At 37.1% G+C, this 21,877-nt stretch overlaps 1 protein-coding gene across 5 annotated transcripts in view; it reads right to left on the reverse strand.

Moving 5' to 3' along the window:
• Positions 1-285: 285 nt before the first annotated feature.
• CDH18 (cadherin 18) overlaps positions 286-21,877 on the reverse strand; it is a 581,148-nt gene continuing 559,556 nt past the window's right edge. For 4 of the 5 annotated variants that reach the window (XM_054817515.1, XM_054817514.1, XM_054817518.1 and 1 more), the window contains 3 exons: positions 16,230-16,347; positions 2,512-2,763; positions 286-957 (listed from right to left, as the gene is read on the reverse strand). In XM_054817515.1, the coding sequence (XP_054673490.1) occupies positions 455-957; positions 2,512-2,763; positions 16,230-16,347 (873 nt within the window). In that variant the 3' untranslated portion in view covers positions 286-454. The remainder of the gene's footprint in view (positions 958-2,511; positions 2,764-16,229; positions 16,348-21,877) is intronic. The other variant, XM_054817516.1, reaches the window with a different exon arrangement.

Consider the following 21,877-nt stretch of genomic DNA (forward strand, 5'->3'; position numbering starts at 1 on the left):
TAAACCCCATTGGCTACCTCACATTGGGATCACAAGGCCTAAAGCACGGCTAGAAATGCAACGTCACAACCACCTGCAAGAGATTTGCTCCTCCGTTAGCTACCTTCCTAAATAGCCATGACCATAAACTTACTGTAGCTTGGAGATGTCAAGCATATTGCAATAAAAATGTCATTGCTTGGCTTTACTTTAGGTATTGTTACAGATACGGTACCACGGACTTTATTGAGCAATTAAAAAATATACACAAGGGACAATAGCTTCTTTTTTCTGTATTTTTCAAAATTTGACTTTCTTCCAATTGGAGAACCCAGTTTCAAATCTGAAAAGGGCACTTGTTCTACAGTAACTGCATACAACTTGCTCAGTTCCAAGTGCTGTATTCATTTTTTGTTACCGTTGCTGTCATTATATCTCCAGTCGTTTAAGAACTTCTTTGTTCTGGGAATTACAACTAAGTTGTTCTTTCTGATTCTATTTCCCCATAGAGTTCAGCTAGCTTCTTGAACTCAGGTCCCCAGTCTCCAAGGTAATTATAATCCTGGTCAGAATGTGTTGTGGCTGAATCCAGAGAGCTGATAGATCCAGCTTCTGATCTATGACCCTCATAGGCATATGTCTGTAGGGAGTCATACGGGGGCACGCTGGGGTCCAGATCAGCCTCTGCCAGTCTTTGTTTAATGAACTCCTGAACATCTATACTGTCAAGGCTTGACGAGGGATGATGCCTGGGCACAGGCTTCACTTCAGGACGAACATCCCTCCGGTATTTTAGCTCCTCAGCAGCTGATGGATTCCTCAGTGCTGTGATGTCAAATGCTTCTGTGTCTTCTTCACCACCGCCCTCATCATCATATGTCACAACATTTTCCCGGACATCTTCTTCTGAAATGATCAAGGGCTCCTTCTTGCTACGTCTTAGGGTGATGAAAAGGACCACAATTGCTAAAGAGAAAACTGCAGATATTAGAGTAGGTTTAAAGTTTACATCTGAAGTAAGTAGATATATGCTAAAGAAATAGCAGATACTAAGTCACGAATACAGAGATGTATTTTCAGGCTAATATTGGTATTTGGGATCATTACGTCAGGCACATATCTCTAACAAAGGGTTACCAAACCTGTCCAATCTGGAAAAGAGCGTACTTAATATTCGTACGTGAGTAATACCTTTGTTGTGTGATGTGCTTCCTGAAGATAGATTACTGTATGCCTGGAAAGCACCCATGAAATCCATACAGCTGTGTTTTCACCTAGCAACATCCCAAAGTGCAACAGGCTGAGACCACAGAATTAAGGGGAAAATTAAAAATGCTATAATGAAACTACAAACTTCCAATACAGCCTGGTGTTCCAAAGGGGTCAGTAAAGAGCACTCTTCCACTGTGTATTTTCTTTGTAGGGATTGCTGGGGTTTCTTGAGCCAGTAATGAAATACACTAGTTGGATTATTAGGGAACTCATAAAAGACATAAAAGGGGATAACTTGCTTTCAATTAAATGAGAAATGAGTTACTAGGGCTGACATTTTTCAGAAGCATTGTTAAGGGCTTTCAGTGCTTCATTAAAAGCAATATTTAGCATATATATTGAATTAAAATGTAAAAGGTTTGGTTTTTTCTCTTATGAATAGTCTTGTGTGATAAAATACAAGATTATAAACTAAATGTATTACTATACATTTTAAAACAGCTTTCTGACAAGGAAGTTCTGATGTAAGCTGTAAGGAAAGTAGTCTTTAGAAAATTTAGAGCCTTTGGAAAAAAAATCCTCAAAATCTCCTATGTGGGTCACACTGTAATTCCCATTTTTTTCTTGCCGTCTCTATAAGAATGCAGAAAGGCACATGAGTAGTACAGAGATATGTACCCAGTAAGTTGTGCCTCTGCCAGAAAAAAAAAAAAAATCAAAACTAATGGGTAACATTCAAACTGGCCAGGGGAAAAAAAAAGACAAAAAAAAAAGAAAAAAAAAAGTGAAGGGAAAATGCACTTGCAAGGGCATTTATCTAATGGAGTCATCTTATGGTCTCATATGTCCCTTGCCTCTGTGGATTATGTTGTGCATTGCTATCAGCTTATCCCACAAAGGTAATTAAGAAATGGCTTTTGTACAGTGCTAATGGTGCTTCTTACAGTGTAATGCATTTCAAAAAGCTTTCCTCATCTCTTTTCTATCATTTTTCACACTGTTCTAGACATGGAATTAGAGTCAGTGGCTTTTTGAAATCTTTCCAAATTGCAGAAAAAAGAACTGCAGTGCTAATTACTTGATAACCTCTGAAAAATACTTTCTATTGGATTCCAGATATTCATGAATGTCCTTTAAAGGCATTTTTCCCTACTAATTTTAGCTAAACCTTTCCCCCCTAATCACAGCTATGTGTTTCTAATTACCTCCTACTACCAGGCAGCCTCTGGTTCAAAACCATATCATATTAAAAATTTCTGCCCTGTCACATTTAGAGAGCCAGCGGAAGGACAGCATTACTTAATATTGAAAATGGCTTACCAAGGAGAATGACAACACAGAGCAGGATTGCGATTAACGCTCCTGTGCTCAAGCCGGCTGAGGAGAGGAAAGCTTCAGCATGGCAAGTTCTCACTCGTCCATCTCTTTCACAGGCACAAACCCTAATTGTGAGAGTACTGCTGCTGCTGAGAGGGGGCACTCCACCATCAGAAATCAAAACTGGGAGATAATAGATGTCTTGAGTGGTTCGACTGTACCTCCTTCGTCTTGTCAGGATACTGGCTGTATTATCTACAATATCAAAACCAGATTATCATTTTAATGAAGCAAAAAATGAAAAATGTTATTGACTGTTTCCTCTAGAGTAGAAGCATGGGGCATCTTAAAACTAGGCAGTCCTAATCTGTGAAAATGCACAATCTGCAATTAATTTTTTTCAGGAAGCATTTGTGGCCAACAGAGGAAAGAGAGGAGACAAGGGAAAGTAATTAACATTACATAAATAAGATTATTTAAGCTCACGTACTTTTCTTACAGTCTAAATAAACTCTGACAAACATTTTGGGCCCAATTTGCAAGTGTTTTAATCCCATGTTATACAGTTGGTAGTACATGGACACTTGTAAATGTGAATACCTGGAATTCTGAGAAAATCTGTTGTGGATTTCATCCACAACATAAAATCCTCTTGATTCTCAGACAAATGTTAAAAGGTCTTTACTAAAAGTTAAAATAAGACTTTAATGTTTTACTGTTTGTAACAGGCTTTATAGATCAAGTGAGCTTTCAGAAAACATGTGAAAGGACAGTGGCCAAAGACCCATGCTGTGGAAAGGTCAGGAGGAAGAAGGGAAGAGGGATGGAGGAAGGGAAGGGAAAGGAAGGGGAAAAGACCAGATATTACATGTTCTAAACTGGTAGAGGTTAAAGGTAAGTAAGCAAAGGGGAGACAGTGATGTAAGATTTTGTCACCTTTATGTTACCTACAGGTCCGTCTTGGTATATATTACAGTCAATGAGAATACTAATGCTTATTACATGCACACTGCGAGAGCATTTACAGGCATTAATTACGATAGTAAGCTGCCACTCATATCCTTTAAGTCCAAGAAATTAAGGGTAATAAAGAGAGTACAGGGGAAGAAATGCTATGATAATACATAGTTAAATGCTATTTTTATGTGTGTAAAATTTAATTTCAATTCGTTGCCACCATTTTAAAAATACTGACCCCTGAATAAGAGCCCATGGATAAATCAGGCAAAATTGGAGAAATCAGAGACATGAGCAGTTGTGGAGAGATAGAGATGGGGACAGAGAAATGGGAAGAGAGATTGGAATAAATAAAAGAGCTCTCCTCTTGTACTGCTTGCCCGTGATTAACAGCCACACAGTTTCCAAATTGTAGGGTTGTAGGTTTGGAGTTTTTTAACAAACAACACAGGGGTGATAAGTGCAAAAATATGTCTGCTGAGTTTCTCTTGTTATTACAAACGAACGAGAAAATTTCTTACTTTTCCTTACCACCGTAGCTACAGCGTTAAATGGGTTTATCACAATCCATGGAAAAATGAAGTCGAAAATCTTTGCGAAAATCTCATGTAACAATATAGCTAGTGTGGCGTATTTTAGCCCATAGGACTGATTACTTTCTACATGCGTATTTGAATGGAGGAGTTAAGTTTTTCTTTAAACTGGATACAAACTGTTTAGCAGGTGACTGTTCTTCATGCCACATCTTCTATCAAGCTCTGTACCAAATTTTTAACTCACTTGACTCAACATTTTGCTTTTGCATATCACCTGACAGTGGTACTGAGAAAAACTGGTAGTATAGCCACATCAGCATAATATCATAATATATTTGGTAACAGTTTTCACACAAGAAATATATATGAGGTGGGAGGTGATACTCTTGCTGCTGAGCCAAGAACTGAGCATCAGGTTCCACTGCACTGAAATTCATTAGCTTTTCCTTTCCACTCCCTTACTTATCTTCTTTGGTATCTCCAGCATGGTGAGTTTGTAATCAACTCATTAAGTTTTATTGTTCTGTCTTGCACTGTGTGCAAAATTTTCTTTCTTTCTTTCTTTCTTTCTTTCTTTCTAGTCGGCCTTGAAGTCCTCTTCTACTTGTTCGTGTCAGGATATACTTTTGATGACTGAATCCCAAGTTTCATGCCAACTTCCTCTTTAGAGGCATGACACCAGCCACTTATAATGCTATTTATATTAATTCCATTTACAGAAACTTATTGAAACCAAAATGAGATGAACAGGTAATTCTTTTGTCTGAAAAAATCTGACACAGAGTAAGATCATTGCATTGTGGAAATGATATCTCCATAGAGGTTATAAAATACCTATGATAAAACATACTCTTTTCCTTACAAAGTTCCTTACTACACACACACACAAAATAAACATGTGTTTTCAATAACCTGCAGAAGAAACCCAAGACAGAAGTGATTAAAAGATACACAGTAAATCAGTATTTTCTTTTTATATAGGGTTGTGGAAATGATTTCTATATACCTATGGAATCATAGAATCATTTAGGTTGGAAAAGACCTTTAAGATCATCTAGTCCAATTGTTAACCTAACCCTGCCCAGTCCGCCACTAAACCATGTCCCAAAGCAACACACAATAACCCAAAGCACCACAAGCATATAGCATATGATGTAGAAATATTTCTTTCATTTTTGTAAAAAATCTGTTAAACTTTAGTGGTTCTCCATATTGCTTAATCTGGATTTGTGAAACCTTATAAAAACATACTGTGGTATTCTCAGTAATGCTGATTTTTTTTCGTTATCTTATTGTTAAGAAATAAATGATTTCCACAGTATTCTGCAACTAGACTAGGGAGCTAAGTGCTCTGTGTTATAATTGAGTCGATTGAAGAAATCAAGCTTGATATCACTGAAATTCAGATTGCATTTATTGTATAAAGAAAGCTCTCCTCTAAAGTGGATTGAGCAGTGGCCTTAAGGCCATAATTACAGACCATGCCCACCCATGGAGGTTTTTCCAGGCTCTGCCAGTCTGATTCTAAGATATACGGAAAAGTCCCAAGTCTAATTTTACAAGTTTGGACCAGCTTGTTCTTTGATACGTGTATGGTCTTCTACTTTTAATTAAATACAGTACATCAACAATCTCAGTGATCCATTTTAAAAGACTCATAAACTAAGCAAATAATCTTATGGAACACAGAATACAAAGAGGTAGATTGCCTGCACGTCTTTTAATTTTTCAACACATATATTGGTATAATCTGGGGGTAAAGTTAAGCAGCTGTTTTATCTTTCTGCTATATAATGTTGCATAAAAAACTTTTGCTTGCTTTTTTTTAATAATACATTGCCCATTTGCCACTCTCTCAATTTTTCTACGCTAGACTGTCAGTCTCAACTTCCTAATACTGCTGGAGGACACACATAAAATCTTCAGTGGTTCAAAGAGGGAAACCACCATAGAATACAAAATGACCTTTATCTGGTCTGCCTGTCAGCTGCCAAAGCAGTGGCAGATTGAGCTCTAGATACAGCCCAAGAGCAGAAAAAAACCTCACATATCTGTGATTAGTAGGGAATTTCAAATGAATACATTTTTGCATAAAAAGAAGTTAATGTTCACAGTATATATATATGTATAAGGTGATGACTGCTGCTTCAGCCTTTCTACATTCAGAGAAAAGCTTCATCATCACTTCCTCCATATGCATGAAGAACTCCACTGACCTTCTAGTTGTTCAGAATCCAATTTATAATTGCTTCCCTTCCTTGAAATGCAACTTGTTACAGGTTATTAGCGGTGCTCCTCTCTAACAGTTTCTCTCATTGTTTCCTGCAGTTGCAGGTTGTTGAAGAAAACAAGGTCAGGGAGTGGGTATGATCCCTGAACACCGACTGTTCACACTGCTAAATTTTAGCACTCTCCCTGGTATTTCGTTGGTCTGGGCCAGCTAGGACTCTCTCACGTAACACCCAGCCATAGTCAGTAACACACACCAGGGACCCTTTCCAGCAGGCAGTATGGACAAGAGTACACCAGGTTTGTCTCGTTCCGCATTACACAGTGCTTCAACGTTATCCCAACAGCCTGTGGATCCTTCAGCATCCCTGAACAGCCTCGTGCTCCACACTCTGCAGCACAAAACTTCCTGTCGTGACATGATAACATTGCTCTGTTGGGCTCCAATACAACTTTCACATTATTTCGTAAACTCAGAAGAGAAAAAAACATGTAATAATGAAATCTGAGCTCTGCTGGGTGCTACACAGGGTCCAGAGGAGCTACAAGGCCAAGTGCTATGTAATACACACAGCCGGAATTATTAAGCTTCATTGCAAGAGAACAGTCGCAGTCCTGTTTTACTTTGTGGGTGGTTGTTCTTTTTTCTTTTCTCCCTCAGCACCAATGCTGCCACAATAAACTAAACTCTGAGTGGTCGCCTAGAAATCCCACTGAAGTAATTAGAGAAGTGCAACACTTCCATATGCACTTTTTAGCACATGTACTTATCAACAGACAGAAAAAATGATTTCAAAGAAGTGACAGTTCTAAGGAGAATTATATTTCAAGTTACAACAAATGAGAAGATAACAATCACACAACAAAGTTATCCAGAAATAACACCTTAAAAACCTAAGGATAAGTTCAAGGATTCAGCTTGAAATGTAATTCCCTATTGGTAGTAAATGATGCTATATCCATGAACTAGGCATTAATATTAACATCTGTCATGTCTCTCATCCAAAAAGAAAAAATTCTTAATGTTATACTGCTAAATCCAAAAGGTGACAGCAAGTGTTACTACCAATAGTAAGAACAGTCTTTCATTTCTGCTTAATGCTCTATTTCTGTTACAGTGTCTACAAGCCCCAAACACTTCAGTTCATCTACGTTGTCCATATAAGTAATAAAATCCTCCAAAATTTTGTCCATGTGAACCTTCCTGGGCGTATACCCAAAGAAGGCCCAGTATTCAAATCTGAGAAGGAAAGCATAACCTCCTCCTTCCATCCTCTGGCATAAATCTAAAAAACAGTGAATGATCCAGTATCACTATACAGCTACAAAAGCAGCCGTGAAAATGCGGGCTGAAAAGAAGAGCATCGGAGACTGAATATAATGAAGGAAACTGAGGATTCCGGAGCAGGAGTGAAAGGATTTAAGCACAGAGACTATTGGCAAAAATACAAAGGAAAAAGCACTGAGATGTGAGCATGTATGCTACAAGGATAACTGTGGACAGAGGGGGGAAAATTGCAAGGACAATAAATAAAAACTGTGAGAATAAAAAAGGCAAAGACCAAAATGACAAAATGGACAAACTAGACAATTCAAATGTTACAGTGAAAAAATCTGAAAAGGGCTATAATTAAACCATGCTTCTCTGCGGTGGAAGGTCTTGCCAAACAAGGAACTGACATTTTTATACCACAAAATAGATACAAATTGAAAAAACAGACATTTTGTCTTTTAGTGTTGTATTTGTTCTTTCAACATTAAATTGTTTTTCTTGTATCGTTAACTTCATAGTATTAAATGTTAGTATAAGACACACCTTTAGGCAAAGAAGGAGCCAGAATCAAATTTTTAATTTCAAAAATTTGCAATGGTGAATTGATGTTGTTTGTATTCTCTTGAATAATAACTAGATTTCTATAGAAACAGATGTTACATGACATATATCCAGGAGATTTGGTAACAACATACACAATTATAAGCATGCTCAAAGAAACAATGTCAAACTTTTCCTTCAATGCAATTTCACAAACTTGAACACAAGTATGATCATAATCTTTTGGGCACTGGCAAGGAAATTCTCTATTCCAAATATCATCAGAGGTGATAATTCTTACTATTACTCTCCAGTATTACAGAGTTACAGATAGTAACACTTAGTGCATGCCTGCGTGTCACTATAAATAAAATACTGGAAAGTAACTCATCTCTCATGTGCTATACTTTCTCATTAAATCTTTTAGAATATTTTACATATAAGATCTCTAGCATTCTTACAGAGAAGGAAACTGCATTGAAGAACTGATTTTCTAAAGGTGACCGAGAATCAAGGATAGTGGAAAATGAGCAAAGGTAGTGACACTGGCATAACACAGAAATCACGTCTCTCGTGTTCTAGTCAGAGCTCTATTCTTGAGGACAACCATATGTAAAGGTATGCCAAGAAAATGAATAGGTAATAAAAGTTTAGGCAAACTGCAGTACCATCTGCATTCTGACAGCTATTCTGATGTTCTGAGTTTCCATGCTTTAATTGTTTACATTCCTTATCAAAAACTATCGGACGACCCATTGAGAGAGGAGCTAGAAAGACAGCAACTTCTGAGAGAAGGATCTTAGCATGAAACAAAAAAATCCCACAAACTGTGAAAGCTACAGGCAGCCAAGTATGAAGACAGATGGTGATGACCTAGGAAAGCGTTTCCTGAGGGGAAATAAAATAAAATGAAAAAGTTTTATCAACAAAGCTAGTTTGAAAGGGAGGAGGGGGGTCATGGATTGAGAAATTCCTTTGATACCTGAAAACAGATACAGCAGATAGACAGGGAAGACAAGTGTACAGGACAGCAGCAATAACGCTAGGATGATGAGAACTACAGATCTGATTCTTACAGGCTTGGAAGGAAAGGTCTTTTTATCTCAATAGATTTAAACTGTGAAGTTCACTCCTGAGAAGTATGATAAGAACCAGGAGTCACTGGAGGTGAAAGGGCTGACTGCTAAGGGAAATTAACAACTCCAACATAGGGAAAGAAAGATTTATCCGATTCCTTGTGGTGCGTATTGCCCCATTTCATGATCTAAACTCTCTCATATTTGGGCTGTGCTTTGCAAAGATGGCAATTAGAACTTAAGTTTCATCTCAGGTGGGAAATTCTGCATGGCTCTAACGCAGCAGCTCTTCACACTCTGACGATGTGATAGTTTATTAAGCCAGACTGCACACTGTATACAAGGCTGTTATCACATTCCCCTTTCCATCATCTCTTCCTTTTTACATTGAGCTTCTGAACTAAGAAAAGAAAGGAGGGCACAGGAAGATCAAGGAAGCTGAGATACAATGATAACACCATGGAAGGGGACTACTGGAGCACTTTGGAGGATACTCATTTATTATTCACAATTTGAGAATTCTTTTGACACATTATACATTACAGGCAGACACAAGAGAAATGGAAGTAAAAAAATAGAGTAAAAACCTGTTTATAGCTTAAGGCTTGTTTTAATTTTCAGCTCTGCTTATATCAGCAGTTCAACTTCTATAAATTTTCTGAGAAGTCATAACTAATTAAAACCAAAGAAACTATATTGGAATGATTTGCATTTCTTATATTTCTAAAGTGAGAGCAGTTAATTTGTTTATGTGGGACATATTGATAGGCATTTCTGTTTCATTTCTTTACTGATAACTCTTGTAAATATTTTTTTTTTGTTCTTTTGTGCTGGTTTCAAAGCTATTGCCAATGGGCTTCCTTTCTAGTTCAGTGGGTAGCAAAAAGGAAAAGCAACATAGCAGACTTTTGGGGCCTGAGACATAGTTATTTGCTTATGAGTTGGCTTGTGAAACACCAACAGGTAGCAGCACTGAAAATAAATGCACGAAGAACCTATACACTATGCACTAACTTACATACCTGGTCGATCTTAGATCCAATTTTTTTAAATCAAAAAAAGATGAAAGAAGTTCACAGGACTGAGGAAGAAAAATGTCTCCCTCTGTGGTAGCTAGTGCTGGTTTTCTGTCCTTTGTACTCATGGTAGAATTCCTTCTATTACTTTTGTATGTTGATTCTGTGATAACGCCTACTCAGGCATTCAACCTGTTTACAGTACCAGCACTTCTGTGGACTGTACTTACAGTCACCGTGCATAGCGCTAACTTTGTACTTTCTCACGTACCATTTCTCTCGAGTTACAACTTGTCTTCTCTACAGGATGATGTTTCACGGAAGGGCAGTAGTAACTTGCAGTACTTCATAACCAGAGAGAGCATGCCACTTTGATGTAAATGAAGGCAGGAATTATGCAGCCATTTCCCGCTCACGCTGGGTTGCAAAGTGGGGGTTTCTACCTGACCGTTTTTAATGCCACTTCAGATGTTCTAGAGCAACTAAGACACGGTCTGGTATCTGGCATGCTTATTTGCAGCTTTAAAGCCCTAAAGTCAGTTCACTAGCATGCTACAGGTGTCTTGTGCAATAAGGTTGGAGATAAGAATTTTGCATGTATCAGGGAAGAGAGATAAACAGAAACTTCTGCAAGGGAATTCACACTGGGATGGGATGAATAACTCTCTGGAGTTTGTTCTCTTCATAAATAACAGCAATGCCAAGTAAAACTGATCTTTTCTTTTTTTTACTTATTTTTGATCTGTGACATAGTAAAAATGTTAATTTGCATCGCAGGCATGAGTGGATGAACACACTGCAAATTCCATTTTATACAGATGCCATTGAAGTGATTGTGCTCCAGATTGTATAGAAAAGCACTCTACTTCTGTGGGCATTAAAGTGTCTTCTGGCATAATGTTAAGAAAAATCTCCAAAGGGATGTTATCAGAAAAATGGCCTACCTTTGTTCCAACTCCAGAATATTCTCCATCACTGGGCAATTTTCTAAAGGCCAGATCTTTGAGAAAAGTGGGCAGAGGGGAAAAATAAAACTGCAAATATTTTTGTGAAATGAAACCTTTGTCCTGAAGAAATAAAAGGAGAGGAGAACAAATGCTAAGCAGTCTCTAGGGAGTTGTTCTTCCTTGAAAGTAAGGTAAACTTTGTCTACTTTCAGAAGTCAGCAGTCTCAATTTATTAAAGTAAGAGAACGTACAAATTGTGTTGGTGGTGTTGGGTGAATGTGCAGTCTCTGCACAAACCCTTATCTTCCAGGAAATTTACAATACCCATTGGAGCATCCATGGTAAACTGTATATCTTGTGAAAAAAATTACCACCAACAAAACAGTGCCTTACAGTGCATAAAATTCATAAATGTTCTCTTGCACCTAAGTGAACTGTTCTCTGGGGGTTCAATCTTTTGCCAGGTCCCTGAAAAGTGTTGAGTAACTTCTGAGAGAGGTCTGCAATAGGTAACAAAATAAGCAGAAAGAGGGAATGAATTCCTTAAACTCGGAGAGAGAGGGGAGAGAGGGAGACAGACTGTGCAAATGTGTGTATCTAAATATTAACAGTTGGGGATATCTTAACAATGACATATGCTTACATACACTTTCCATCAAACTAACAAATTTTGACACATATATCAACCATTCTTTAAGCATCTGGAAAAAATATTACGATTCTTTCAGGATAAAAAAAAGTACAATTTTAAAACTCAGTACTTAGAAACACCTCTGATTTCCCAACAGAAGGTGATTTTAGTCTCATATTGCCCTGGCAAATTTTTAATGGGACATCCAAAAGCAGATGTTTCTGAGTAGGCAAAAAGTGTAGATGTTACACACAAGTGAAAAAAGCATAAAAAAATTATCTATGATAACATCCTAAAAACAAAGTGGGAAAAATAAAGACAACAATTAGTTGAGTAACTCACAGACTGAGCTATGTAGCATCTGAACTGCAATATAAAAGCACCTCCAGATTAAAAAAGGATTTGGCTGCTCAGATTTTAATAGAAATTGCAACATTTTTTCTGGACAGAATAAGTTGTAAACAGCCCCATTTTCATTAAAAAGCCTTCATAAGTACAATTCCCAAACAAACAAAAAGGCATCTTCCTGGGTTTGCTCTCTAAAATATCAGGAAATGATTACAACTTAATGTGTTTTCTTTGTATAGCAAAGAAATTCTATTGCAGCTCTTGTTCTGTCTTGCTTACATGTGTACAGATACTGCATCGTTTTGTTGGCTGTCCTCTTGTTCATACTCTTAAGCCTTTACTCTCTCTGAATAGTACTTTGTCAGTATTAAAAAACCCTCAAACAGCAGCAAAGAATCTACTGCAGCTTAAGAATTCAGTCAGTGGGGAAAAAGGTATCATATTCTGTCTTTTCCATTTTTTTCTTTAAAAACAAAATTGTAACCACCAACAGGATCCAGAAGGTGATCCAAGCAACTCTTAGGTTCTGCTGGACTGCATATTTGGTATAGCCCTGCGGGGGTCTCCTGACCTACATTTCCCTGAGAGTTTTAAGCTACGCATTATGAGGGTCCTTATTCAAAGACTGGAGCTTTCACATTGTGGATTGTTACTGAGTAAAGGCACAAGTTCAAGCCCAAAAGATAAAAGCTTAACCACTCATATGATCAATTATTTGGACTGATGCTTTAGTATCTGTTTCCTCCGCTGAAGCCATAGAATATTATTGACCTCAATCGTACACACGCTGAGACTGTATATCGCTGCAGTCTATACAGGTAGGTAGGGACAAACTACGAAATCTTATGCTTGTGCAAGTCCTCTAGATTTCAGTCAAAGCGCGTAGATATAAGCGTTAATATTTAAAGATCCAAATCACTGCTGTAGAGTCTTTTGATCTTGTAGCTCTACTGATGATAATGGAGTAGGGGAAAATTCATGCAATAGTGTATTTGGGCTCAAAGAGCAGAGTTCTGTTGTTCTGGGTTATGAAAACAAGGGAGGGAAATGTCTACTGAGATATTTGTGAAATGAAACCTTTGTCCTGAAGAAATAAAGGGAGAGGATGACTGGATACAAATATGACTGCAAGAGAAATATAGCTTTGCAGTGACAGATACAGCTACCACTGACTACCACTTTCAATGTGACACCGAGATTTTGCTTTTTATCATTCTTCAAAACATTATTGAAAACTCTCTTAAGGCAATTGCTGTAGGGTTTTTTTAACATAATGTAACATAACATAACATAACATACAACTAAAACCCTCCAAGAATGCCAGCCTTTACAGAAGTATTAAATCCAGAGGGAAAGATGGCAGCTATCTTGTGTTAAGAGCATTCTCATTTTTTTTAACAGCTGATGCTCAAAAACATGAGTCTTCAAAAGTGCAACCATGTCACAGACATAAGAAAAGCCTCTTCTGCCCACCATCTCTCAGCTGTTTCCTTAAAATAGAAAGCAACAGAAATTCCATTTCTGAATAGGAATAGATGATAAATATGAAAGTTGTAAATGCTAGATAATGATGTTGTGAATGCAATTTATAAGGGTTTCACTGGTCTTTTACATATAGTTTGTATTACAAAGAAAAGGTCCCAATAAAGGGCAGTGTTTTAACAATACAATCGAAGGGTCACGTGCTGAGCAAAATAGTGACAACGCTTTTGGTTTTAAGACAAATTTCTTGTTATGATTTGAGTTAAACTGTCATTGTCTTAATTATATGGGCAAATTGGAAATCACATTTCTGGAGTCTCCGTACCTGTAGAAGTTTTATGCAAGATGCTACAGAAAGTGCATACCTACTTTTTGTATCTCCTTAGGTGAAATAAAAACATAGTGCACAACAGGCCTTTACCTTAGAGGACATCTTTTCCAGTTCCTTCCCCTACTTCCCCCTGCCCAGTGCAACTTAGGATAGTGCAAAGACTGCTTTCTGCTGTTGGTGGTAAAGTCATTGCTCACCGCTCTTGGGGAGGTAACAAGAAAGCAGCAAGTACTTACTGCTACATACTTCTATCCAAAGTGTAACACTGCTGCATTAGAGATTTATGAAAAGTTCTCAGTCTCTTACAAATCTGTGTAGGTAAATAACTTACTATGACATCTTGATGTAAATATCTTGTACTGAAATGAACATGGCCATGGTCTCCCACATGAAATCATAGTTCAATACTCAGTGAGTTTATTTGAATCTTAGATTCAAATATGAAAATACACAACAGTAAACTTTCTTTATTTCAGGAACAACCCTCTGGCTTTTGCTATAATGCTCCCTCACAGTCTGAATGGAATTGATATACTAATCTGGGAAAGGGCTGAAGTCATCAGTTAAGGAATATTTTTAATATATGAATTAATCCTTCAAATATTATTAGTTTGTCCTGGTTTCAGCTGAGACAGTTAACTTTCTTCATAGTAGCCAGTATGGGGCTACGTTTTGGATTTGTGCTGAAAACAGTGTTGAAAATATAGAGATGTTTTTGTTATATAGAGATTTTTTAATTATTGTTGAGCAGTGCTTATGCAGAGCCAAGGCGTTTTCTGCTTCTCACACCACCCCACCAGCGAGGAGGCTGGGGGTGCACAAGAAGGTAAGCAGGGACAAAGCTGGGACAGCTGACCCCAACTGACCAAAGGGATATTCCATAGCATATGACATCATGCTCAGCTTATAAGGGGCTTGGGGAAGAGGAAGGGGGGTTGGGGAGGGATGTTCAGAGTGATGGCGTTTGTCTTCCCAAGTCACCGTTACGTGTGATGAAGCCCTGCTGTCCTGGGGATGGCTGAACACCTGCCTGCCCATGGGAAGTGGTGAAGGAATTCCTTGCTTTGGTTTGCCTGCATGTGTGGCTTTTGCTTTACCTATTAAACTGTCTTTATCTCAACCCACGAGTTTTCTCACTTTTACCCTTCTGATTCTCTCCTCCATTCCGCTGTGAGGAGAGTGAGCAAGCGGCTGCGTGGTGCTTAGCTGCCAGCTGGGGTTAAACCACGACATAGTTTTCTAGTATTGATAGATATTGGATTGATCTCTTTTGGAACCAGGATGTCAGGGCCATGAATCTAGTCAGACAAAATAATATGACTTGAATTTTTTTTCTGCTTTAAGTATAGTTAAACATTGTAACAAATTCTGCAGGAAGATTATGCAGTCTCCTTCCCTGAAAGATCTTACAAATGCATAAAAAATATCTGCAAAGAATAGTTTAAACATTACTGTATGTGTCATAAGTACCAAAATGGAGTTAATGCTTCTCAGTCATGACAGATGAGTAGCGATATGTAAGATCTGAGAAGGTATTCCGTGGCACTACTGCAAAAATGTAACTTAAATAGAGCCAAACCCCCACACACTTCCACACATGCAAACAAACAAAGCAACACAATACACACATACACAAAAGCTCGAGAGGAAAGCTACAGACAAGCATTTAAAGTTTACTCTCATTTTCATCAGGTTGCAAAATGGAAAGTGTGAGGCAATATTAACAAATAGTAAGGCTGATTTGGGGGGGGCGTTTTTGAAAGACTGGATGGTTCTTTGATTGAAGAAATGTTCAGAAACACTTGGCTGAGTGACTCTGAAGGCCCTTTTCCTTCTGGGCCTATCCGCTATGAATTTCTGACTGTACTTTTTAGGCACACTTTGTTAGGAAGGGCATGAAGCGATAGACTGTTATATAAGAAGCACTGAAGGACCTGCTCTTGGTATTACATCCATAAAAGCAAGCATGAATTCAACGTTTATGCCCCTTAAATTCTTATTTTCTCCTTTAAGCAATAACTGGCAATAACCTTGATGGTACCCACTCAGTGCTATTCACCTAGAAATAGACCAAATTGCCAACATCTTTTTCATTAATCCACTTTTTAAAAACATTCCTGAATGTATGAAGTATAAATGCTAAAATAAAGTGGAATGCAAAAATAAAATGCAGTATCTGATTGTTCATACTTTGCAATATGTTGTATACACCATGTCCTTGATATCAGCCAGTTCACTGATGACAGATTACAGTTTTCCCCTTCTGTCAGGAAACGCATGGAAATTGTTCTGTTCAATAAGACATCTCAGACAAGAGAGAGACCCATTTCTTAGAGATTTAGGTGTTTGATTTACCTTCATTGTCCCTTAGAGTGAAGTTGGGATTCAAAGAAAGCCTTTCATCAAGGGAAAAATGGAATCTTGCCCCATTTGCAGAGTAATCTTTGTCAGTTGCAGTGATAGTCTGAATTACCTGAAATAAAAATTAACAGTGAATGTGTTGAAATTTGAACTTGACCCAAATAGTACCTGACCTCAGCAGGATGCTCAAACTTAGCTTATTTTAATTTTCTACTTGACTGCTGCTAAATTCAACTGATGAAATGACTGGGCCATTAGCTTGATTTCTCTAGCATGAAATATTTTAGGAACCACACTTCAGACCTAGATAAAACCATCTAAAGCATCTATACTTTCTGACATTCTGATACAGTCAGGATCTGGTACAGAGATTTTCACCACCTTCATTGCATCCTAGTGACTTTCAGAATTACAGTTTCACGTAAACATCTGTTTTTATGGAGCCAAAATTCAGGCTGAACCAGGACGGTCTATGTGGAGCATCATCTGCTTGCCATCCCACTAATTAGATACACTTCAATATTGGTTAGGAAAAATAATTATTTAACCAAAATGGCAGGTATATAGTACCAGCTCTCTGTTTAAAATTCCTGTTAAGAATCAGTTTTAAATTGCTGAAGAACAGAACAGCCACCAGCAGCCACTCCTGGTTTTAGTTTGGTTTGCCCAAAAGGAACAGGATTAGATATAGCAGCCATGTATGGGAGAGATATTTTTGAAAGGTAGGACCTTTGCCTTCGAAAGCCCTGGTGGTTTTTAAAATTTACTTTCAACTAAAACTGAGGTAAGCTTTTGGAATGTGTGACAAAGCAATATTTCTACCTCTGCTTTCATTTTCATGCTGGGCCTGGAAGCTCAAGTGCTAAAGTAGAATTTAATAAAAGTTGTTCTTGTGATATAGGCAGTGAAGCCCCCCCACACTGCTGCACAGAGCTGATAGATATCCTGAGGGAAACGTAAATGGAGGAGGGAAAATGCTCTTTTCATGAGAATTTTTCTGTTCAGTGTTCAGCTGTAGTATGTCTGGACTGAACCTGAAGCATAAACAGTGCAGGCTCAAGTGGTTTGGTCTGTTTTAAAACTAAAAGACAGCACACAGTTCCCTACCTCCATTCACGTAACAGAAGCAAACCAAATACATTTTAAAGCCAAGAGAGTACAATATTTATTCCATTGACTATATACAATATAGTACATTATATAGATTATATACACCTGAGACAATTAACAATACTGATGATAATTGATGAGAATATTTGTTGTAATACTTTCTTGCTGAACTGTAGCAGAATAAGATCAATCTGAAACACCTATAATCATGTGGTTTACCAAAGTCATGGCAATATTGGTGAAAAAGTTTGGCAAAAGCTAAGTGCTGTCTATTGAATTTTGCAAAGGTGGCATATATGTCATTGAAACAACTACCATGTAAAAACAGAAATATAAGATTATCTTAGATATATTTAGTTAATAATGTTGAAATGGTATGAGGCAAAGCAAGACAAAAAAAAGTTGATGGAAGAATGTTTTCAAGAGACTCAGTTTCTGTTATTACTCAAACGCTAAAAATACTGTTAAATACCATACATAGCTGTAAAAAATTCAGATAAGACCTTAAAGATATGAATTTATTAAATATTGTTTATAAATCTTCATTGCTGTTTATCAGTGAAATATAAGTCATTTTGCCATGCACCTTCAACTATTATTTGACAGCCTAGTAGATAAACTTTCATCCTGTTCCTCTCTCTCATGTAAAACATTCAGTGACATTTTATAGAATGTTTCTTCAAGTACATGCCATTTTGCAAAAAAACCCCACCTTTGATCAAGACCTTAGTGTCACTAATATAAAATTTATTTAAGACTAATTTTAAAATTCAACAAAATATACTGTCTACATTCCCTGATTTCACACATGGAAATTCAAGTATCCCTTGAATTCACCAAGGTATGTAAAAAGTATAGCACCGGATGGTACAGAAATCATGTTTTTCCCTGTGAAAAATAGACATTTTATGTGTAATAGGACAAGTCAAAATATTTTTGACAGAACTTTTTTAAACAGAAAGTTCAAGCTATTTCAGAAAAGGCTCTTGCTTTCTAAGGAAAAGATTTCAAAGACATTCATTCAGAGGTGAGCAACAAAAGTGTGTGTCCTCTTGATGTCCAAATGTACTGTTAACCCTTTTCTAATTAATAGACCAACTAATTAATGGCCTATTAGCAGACATTAACATGCACCTTACCAAAGCTGATTAAAATAAAAATGTAGACACTGAACCTCAGCTGCTGTAAAGCTCATTTGACAGCACTGAAGCGATGAAACTGAAGAGTTATGTTATTTTTTTAGAGGCAAGAGTTGGAAAGAAAAGAAAATTTCAAGAATGGAAGAGAACTAATTGAAGAGGATAGAGAGCAGGTGCTAAATTCCACTCAAATCCTTTTCAGAACTGAATCAATAAACAAGTAAATATACACACATGAGAAACTTACAGCAGTGGCATTCCTTGCCAGCTAACATTGATTTCCTTTGGCTATTAGAAATAACAGCATCCAGGGTGAGGTAGCTCATGTTGACAGCACAATATTTATACACCTTGATTCTGAAAAAGTTGTGTTGTGCACATATGTGTGCGTACATATGCACGCGTGCACGCACCTGTGTGTTAATTTACAGTGATGGATACTGTCAGGGAAATGACATTTCAGTACTATCGCAACTTTTTTTATTATTTCTCCGAAAAGCACCCAAAAAAATTGTTATCTTTGGAAAGCTATAGCAAATATAACTAGCAGATCTAGCCAGATATTTTAATAGGTTCATACTCTGCCAGGACAGACATGAACATGAAAACATTCGGAAAACTGTCAATGCTTCACTCGTTCACTTTCCAGAACAAAGCATTTAATCTTTTTTTTTTCACATTGCTATATCCTCCCATTGTCTTAAAAATAATAGAACAAGTTACATTTGAAGCAAAGGAAAATTTCATTTGTAAGTTCACTTTGTGGAAATGAATTTCATTTTCCTACATTGGCTAAATTTCATAATCATTCACAAAATCATTATATTTCCAGAAATCAGATTTCTCCAAGTCTGGATAGCATCTAAGATCAAATCACAGCTGCTTTATCTACTTTAATATATAATATCTACCAGGCTTCACCTGGAAGCTGTTGGAGATACTTAGTTTATCTTCTCAACAAGGTGACTGCTAAGGGAGTAAAGCTGTCACTTCGTTGTGGAAATGATCATCTTCTCACAAGCATTTTCTGTTTGACATGCCTTAGGGGGGTTCATTTAAGCACTTAAGTCCTTCAGTTTTATTGGCTTTTTTTTTTTTAAAAATAAATAAATTGAGCTGTGGAGGAAAAAAGAAGCAGGAGACAGAGGCTGTGCAATTAAATGATACTGTGATTTCTCTCTGTAGAAGCCTCTTCTGAAAATAAAATAGCAAACACACAAAGTCTTCCAATGACAAAGTATTGGTTAGTTTACCTTGCACATAATAAATTCAAAATAGATGTGCTGAGGAAAGAAATAAAGACTCTTACAGGGCAGTGCAGGGCTGGAGCCCAACCACAAAGCACCAGTCAAGCAGAAGTGCCCAGCAGTACCTGACAGAATTTGTTCTTTAGGGATAAATCTTATGAATCATTCTCACAAGATGATGGATAACTGAGAGTAAATACTGCCTTTTCGGTGATTCAAAACCATCCAGCAGGGCATGCTTTTTAGCATATGGAACACTTGTCTTGTTCTGTAATCCTTGTTTATTTGTCCCTCCCTAATATTTGTTGAAAACTGTCATTTTCTTTCTTAAACTAGACAGTAAGATCTTCTGAGTAAGAGCCATATACTTTTGTGTTTTGTTTTTGTTTTTTGTACAGTGCAATGGTATCGCAATCTTTTCTGAAGCCTTGCTGTGCAATGTGAATAAAAATTATTGCATGTCATGTACGTAATGGAGTCCTGTTAGTTTAAGAATACAACAGGATGCTGATCTGGCCTTTCACATGAAACTACTGCTTGTAGAGTCCTTCATGGCAGCATTAATCTCGGGTGTTAAACCGCAATGCTACAGAGGTCAGGAGCCATTCACGCTTGCAACAGTAGCTCAGAGAGAAATACAATGCTGACCCAAATCAGGAGCAAATGCTGTTACAGTAAAAGTTATTTTATCCTTTCAACACCTCTCTCATAAATTGCCATTTGCAAAGCTAGTATTGGAGACTTAAAACTTTTCTAATAAGAAACATTAGCTACTCACAACCAACAACACCCCCCGCCCCAGCAAACCGAACATTTCTGAGCTAGCTTCACTGCATGCTTTAGCTTATTATGAATTATAACAACTTAACAATTATTGTTAAATTATATAATTTTAAAAATACTCGAATATGTTGAAAGCAATTCTAATTAATGCTTAAGAGATCTTACCTACCTTTTTTTTTTTTAAAAAAAATCTTTTCAAAGCTCTAATTCTTCTATATTTGGCTATATTTGACATTTTCAGAATATTATTTTTACTTTAATAAGCACGTTAATAAGAGATATTCAGTTGATAGACAGACCTACTTAGATTTTCAAAGGCTGTGAGGTGTCTTAATAAGAACACTGAAAAAAAACTACGCAGTCATAAGATGACAGAAGGTCCTTGCACAAAAATTGCTCAAAAGACAGGAAATAGGGTCTCTTCTGTAAATTGTCTATTCCACAAGGAGAGGAAGTCACAGAGATTTCCTGTTCCACATATATTTATGCTGAAGCACTTGCTGGTCAGCGTAATAACAAATGTCTTATAAAGAGTATGAATAATCAGCCCACCAAATCTACTTATGATACTGAATTGTTCAAGGAAGAACAGAGGAAGGGCTGACACCTTCCAATACTTGGTAGCCAGGCAATACAAAGACAGGTGAAATTCATTATACATAGACATAAAGTCTTGTCTTCACATCCATGATGATGATCTCTGACCTAACCACTACTTCTAATGATATTGGCGCTATGGCAGGCAGTTTTTTGCATTCAATGCTTACTAGTGGTTAAAAAGCAAAGCCACTGTTAGAAATTGCTAAGAAAGGAATAGAGAACATCATATAATATGAAGCATAAACTATCATGAGAATTATAAACCACTGCATACCTGCATCTTGACTCTTGACTCCCCATCTCGAGGTGAATAGAATGGAATTGGAGAAGGTTTAGAGAAGGACAAGATGAATGATCAAAAGTCTAGAAGGGCTTTATCATGGCTTGTCCAAGTTAAGTAGGACTCTTCAGCCTGGACAAGAAGTAGCTGAGGGGCAATGTGCTAGAGATTTATGAACGGCACAGAGATAATAAAAAGAGATCAACTGCTCGCTCTCTCTTTCCCAACATAAGAAGTGTTAAATATCGATTGAAGACAGAATGGGAATGTAAAAAAAGAAAGAAAAAAAAAAGAAAAAAAAGGTGGAAGGTCTTCCTGAAACATGCAATTAAACTGTAAAATTCCTTGATGCATGAAGTAGCAGATATCAAAAGTTTATGGTTGTTGTAGAAAAAGCTAGACAGATTCCTATCAGACAAGAGATGGCTATTAAAGGATTATTAAAAATGCAGAAACCACATTTGGATCAGAAAATTATCTGCA

This window comes from Grus americana, chromosome 2, assembly GCF_028858705.1.
Source record: "Grus americana isolate bGruAme1 chromosome 2, bGruAme1.mat, whole genome shotgun sequence".
In the NCBI taxonomy this organism is placed as follows: domain Eukaryota; kingdom Metazoa; phylum Chordata; class Aves; order Gruiformes; family Gruidae; genus Grus; species Grus americana.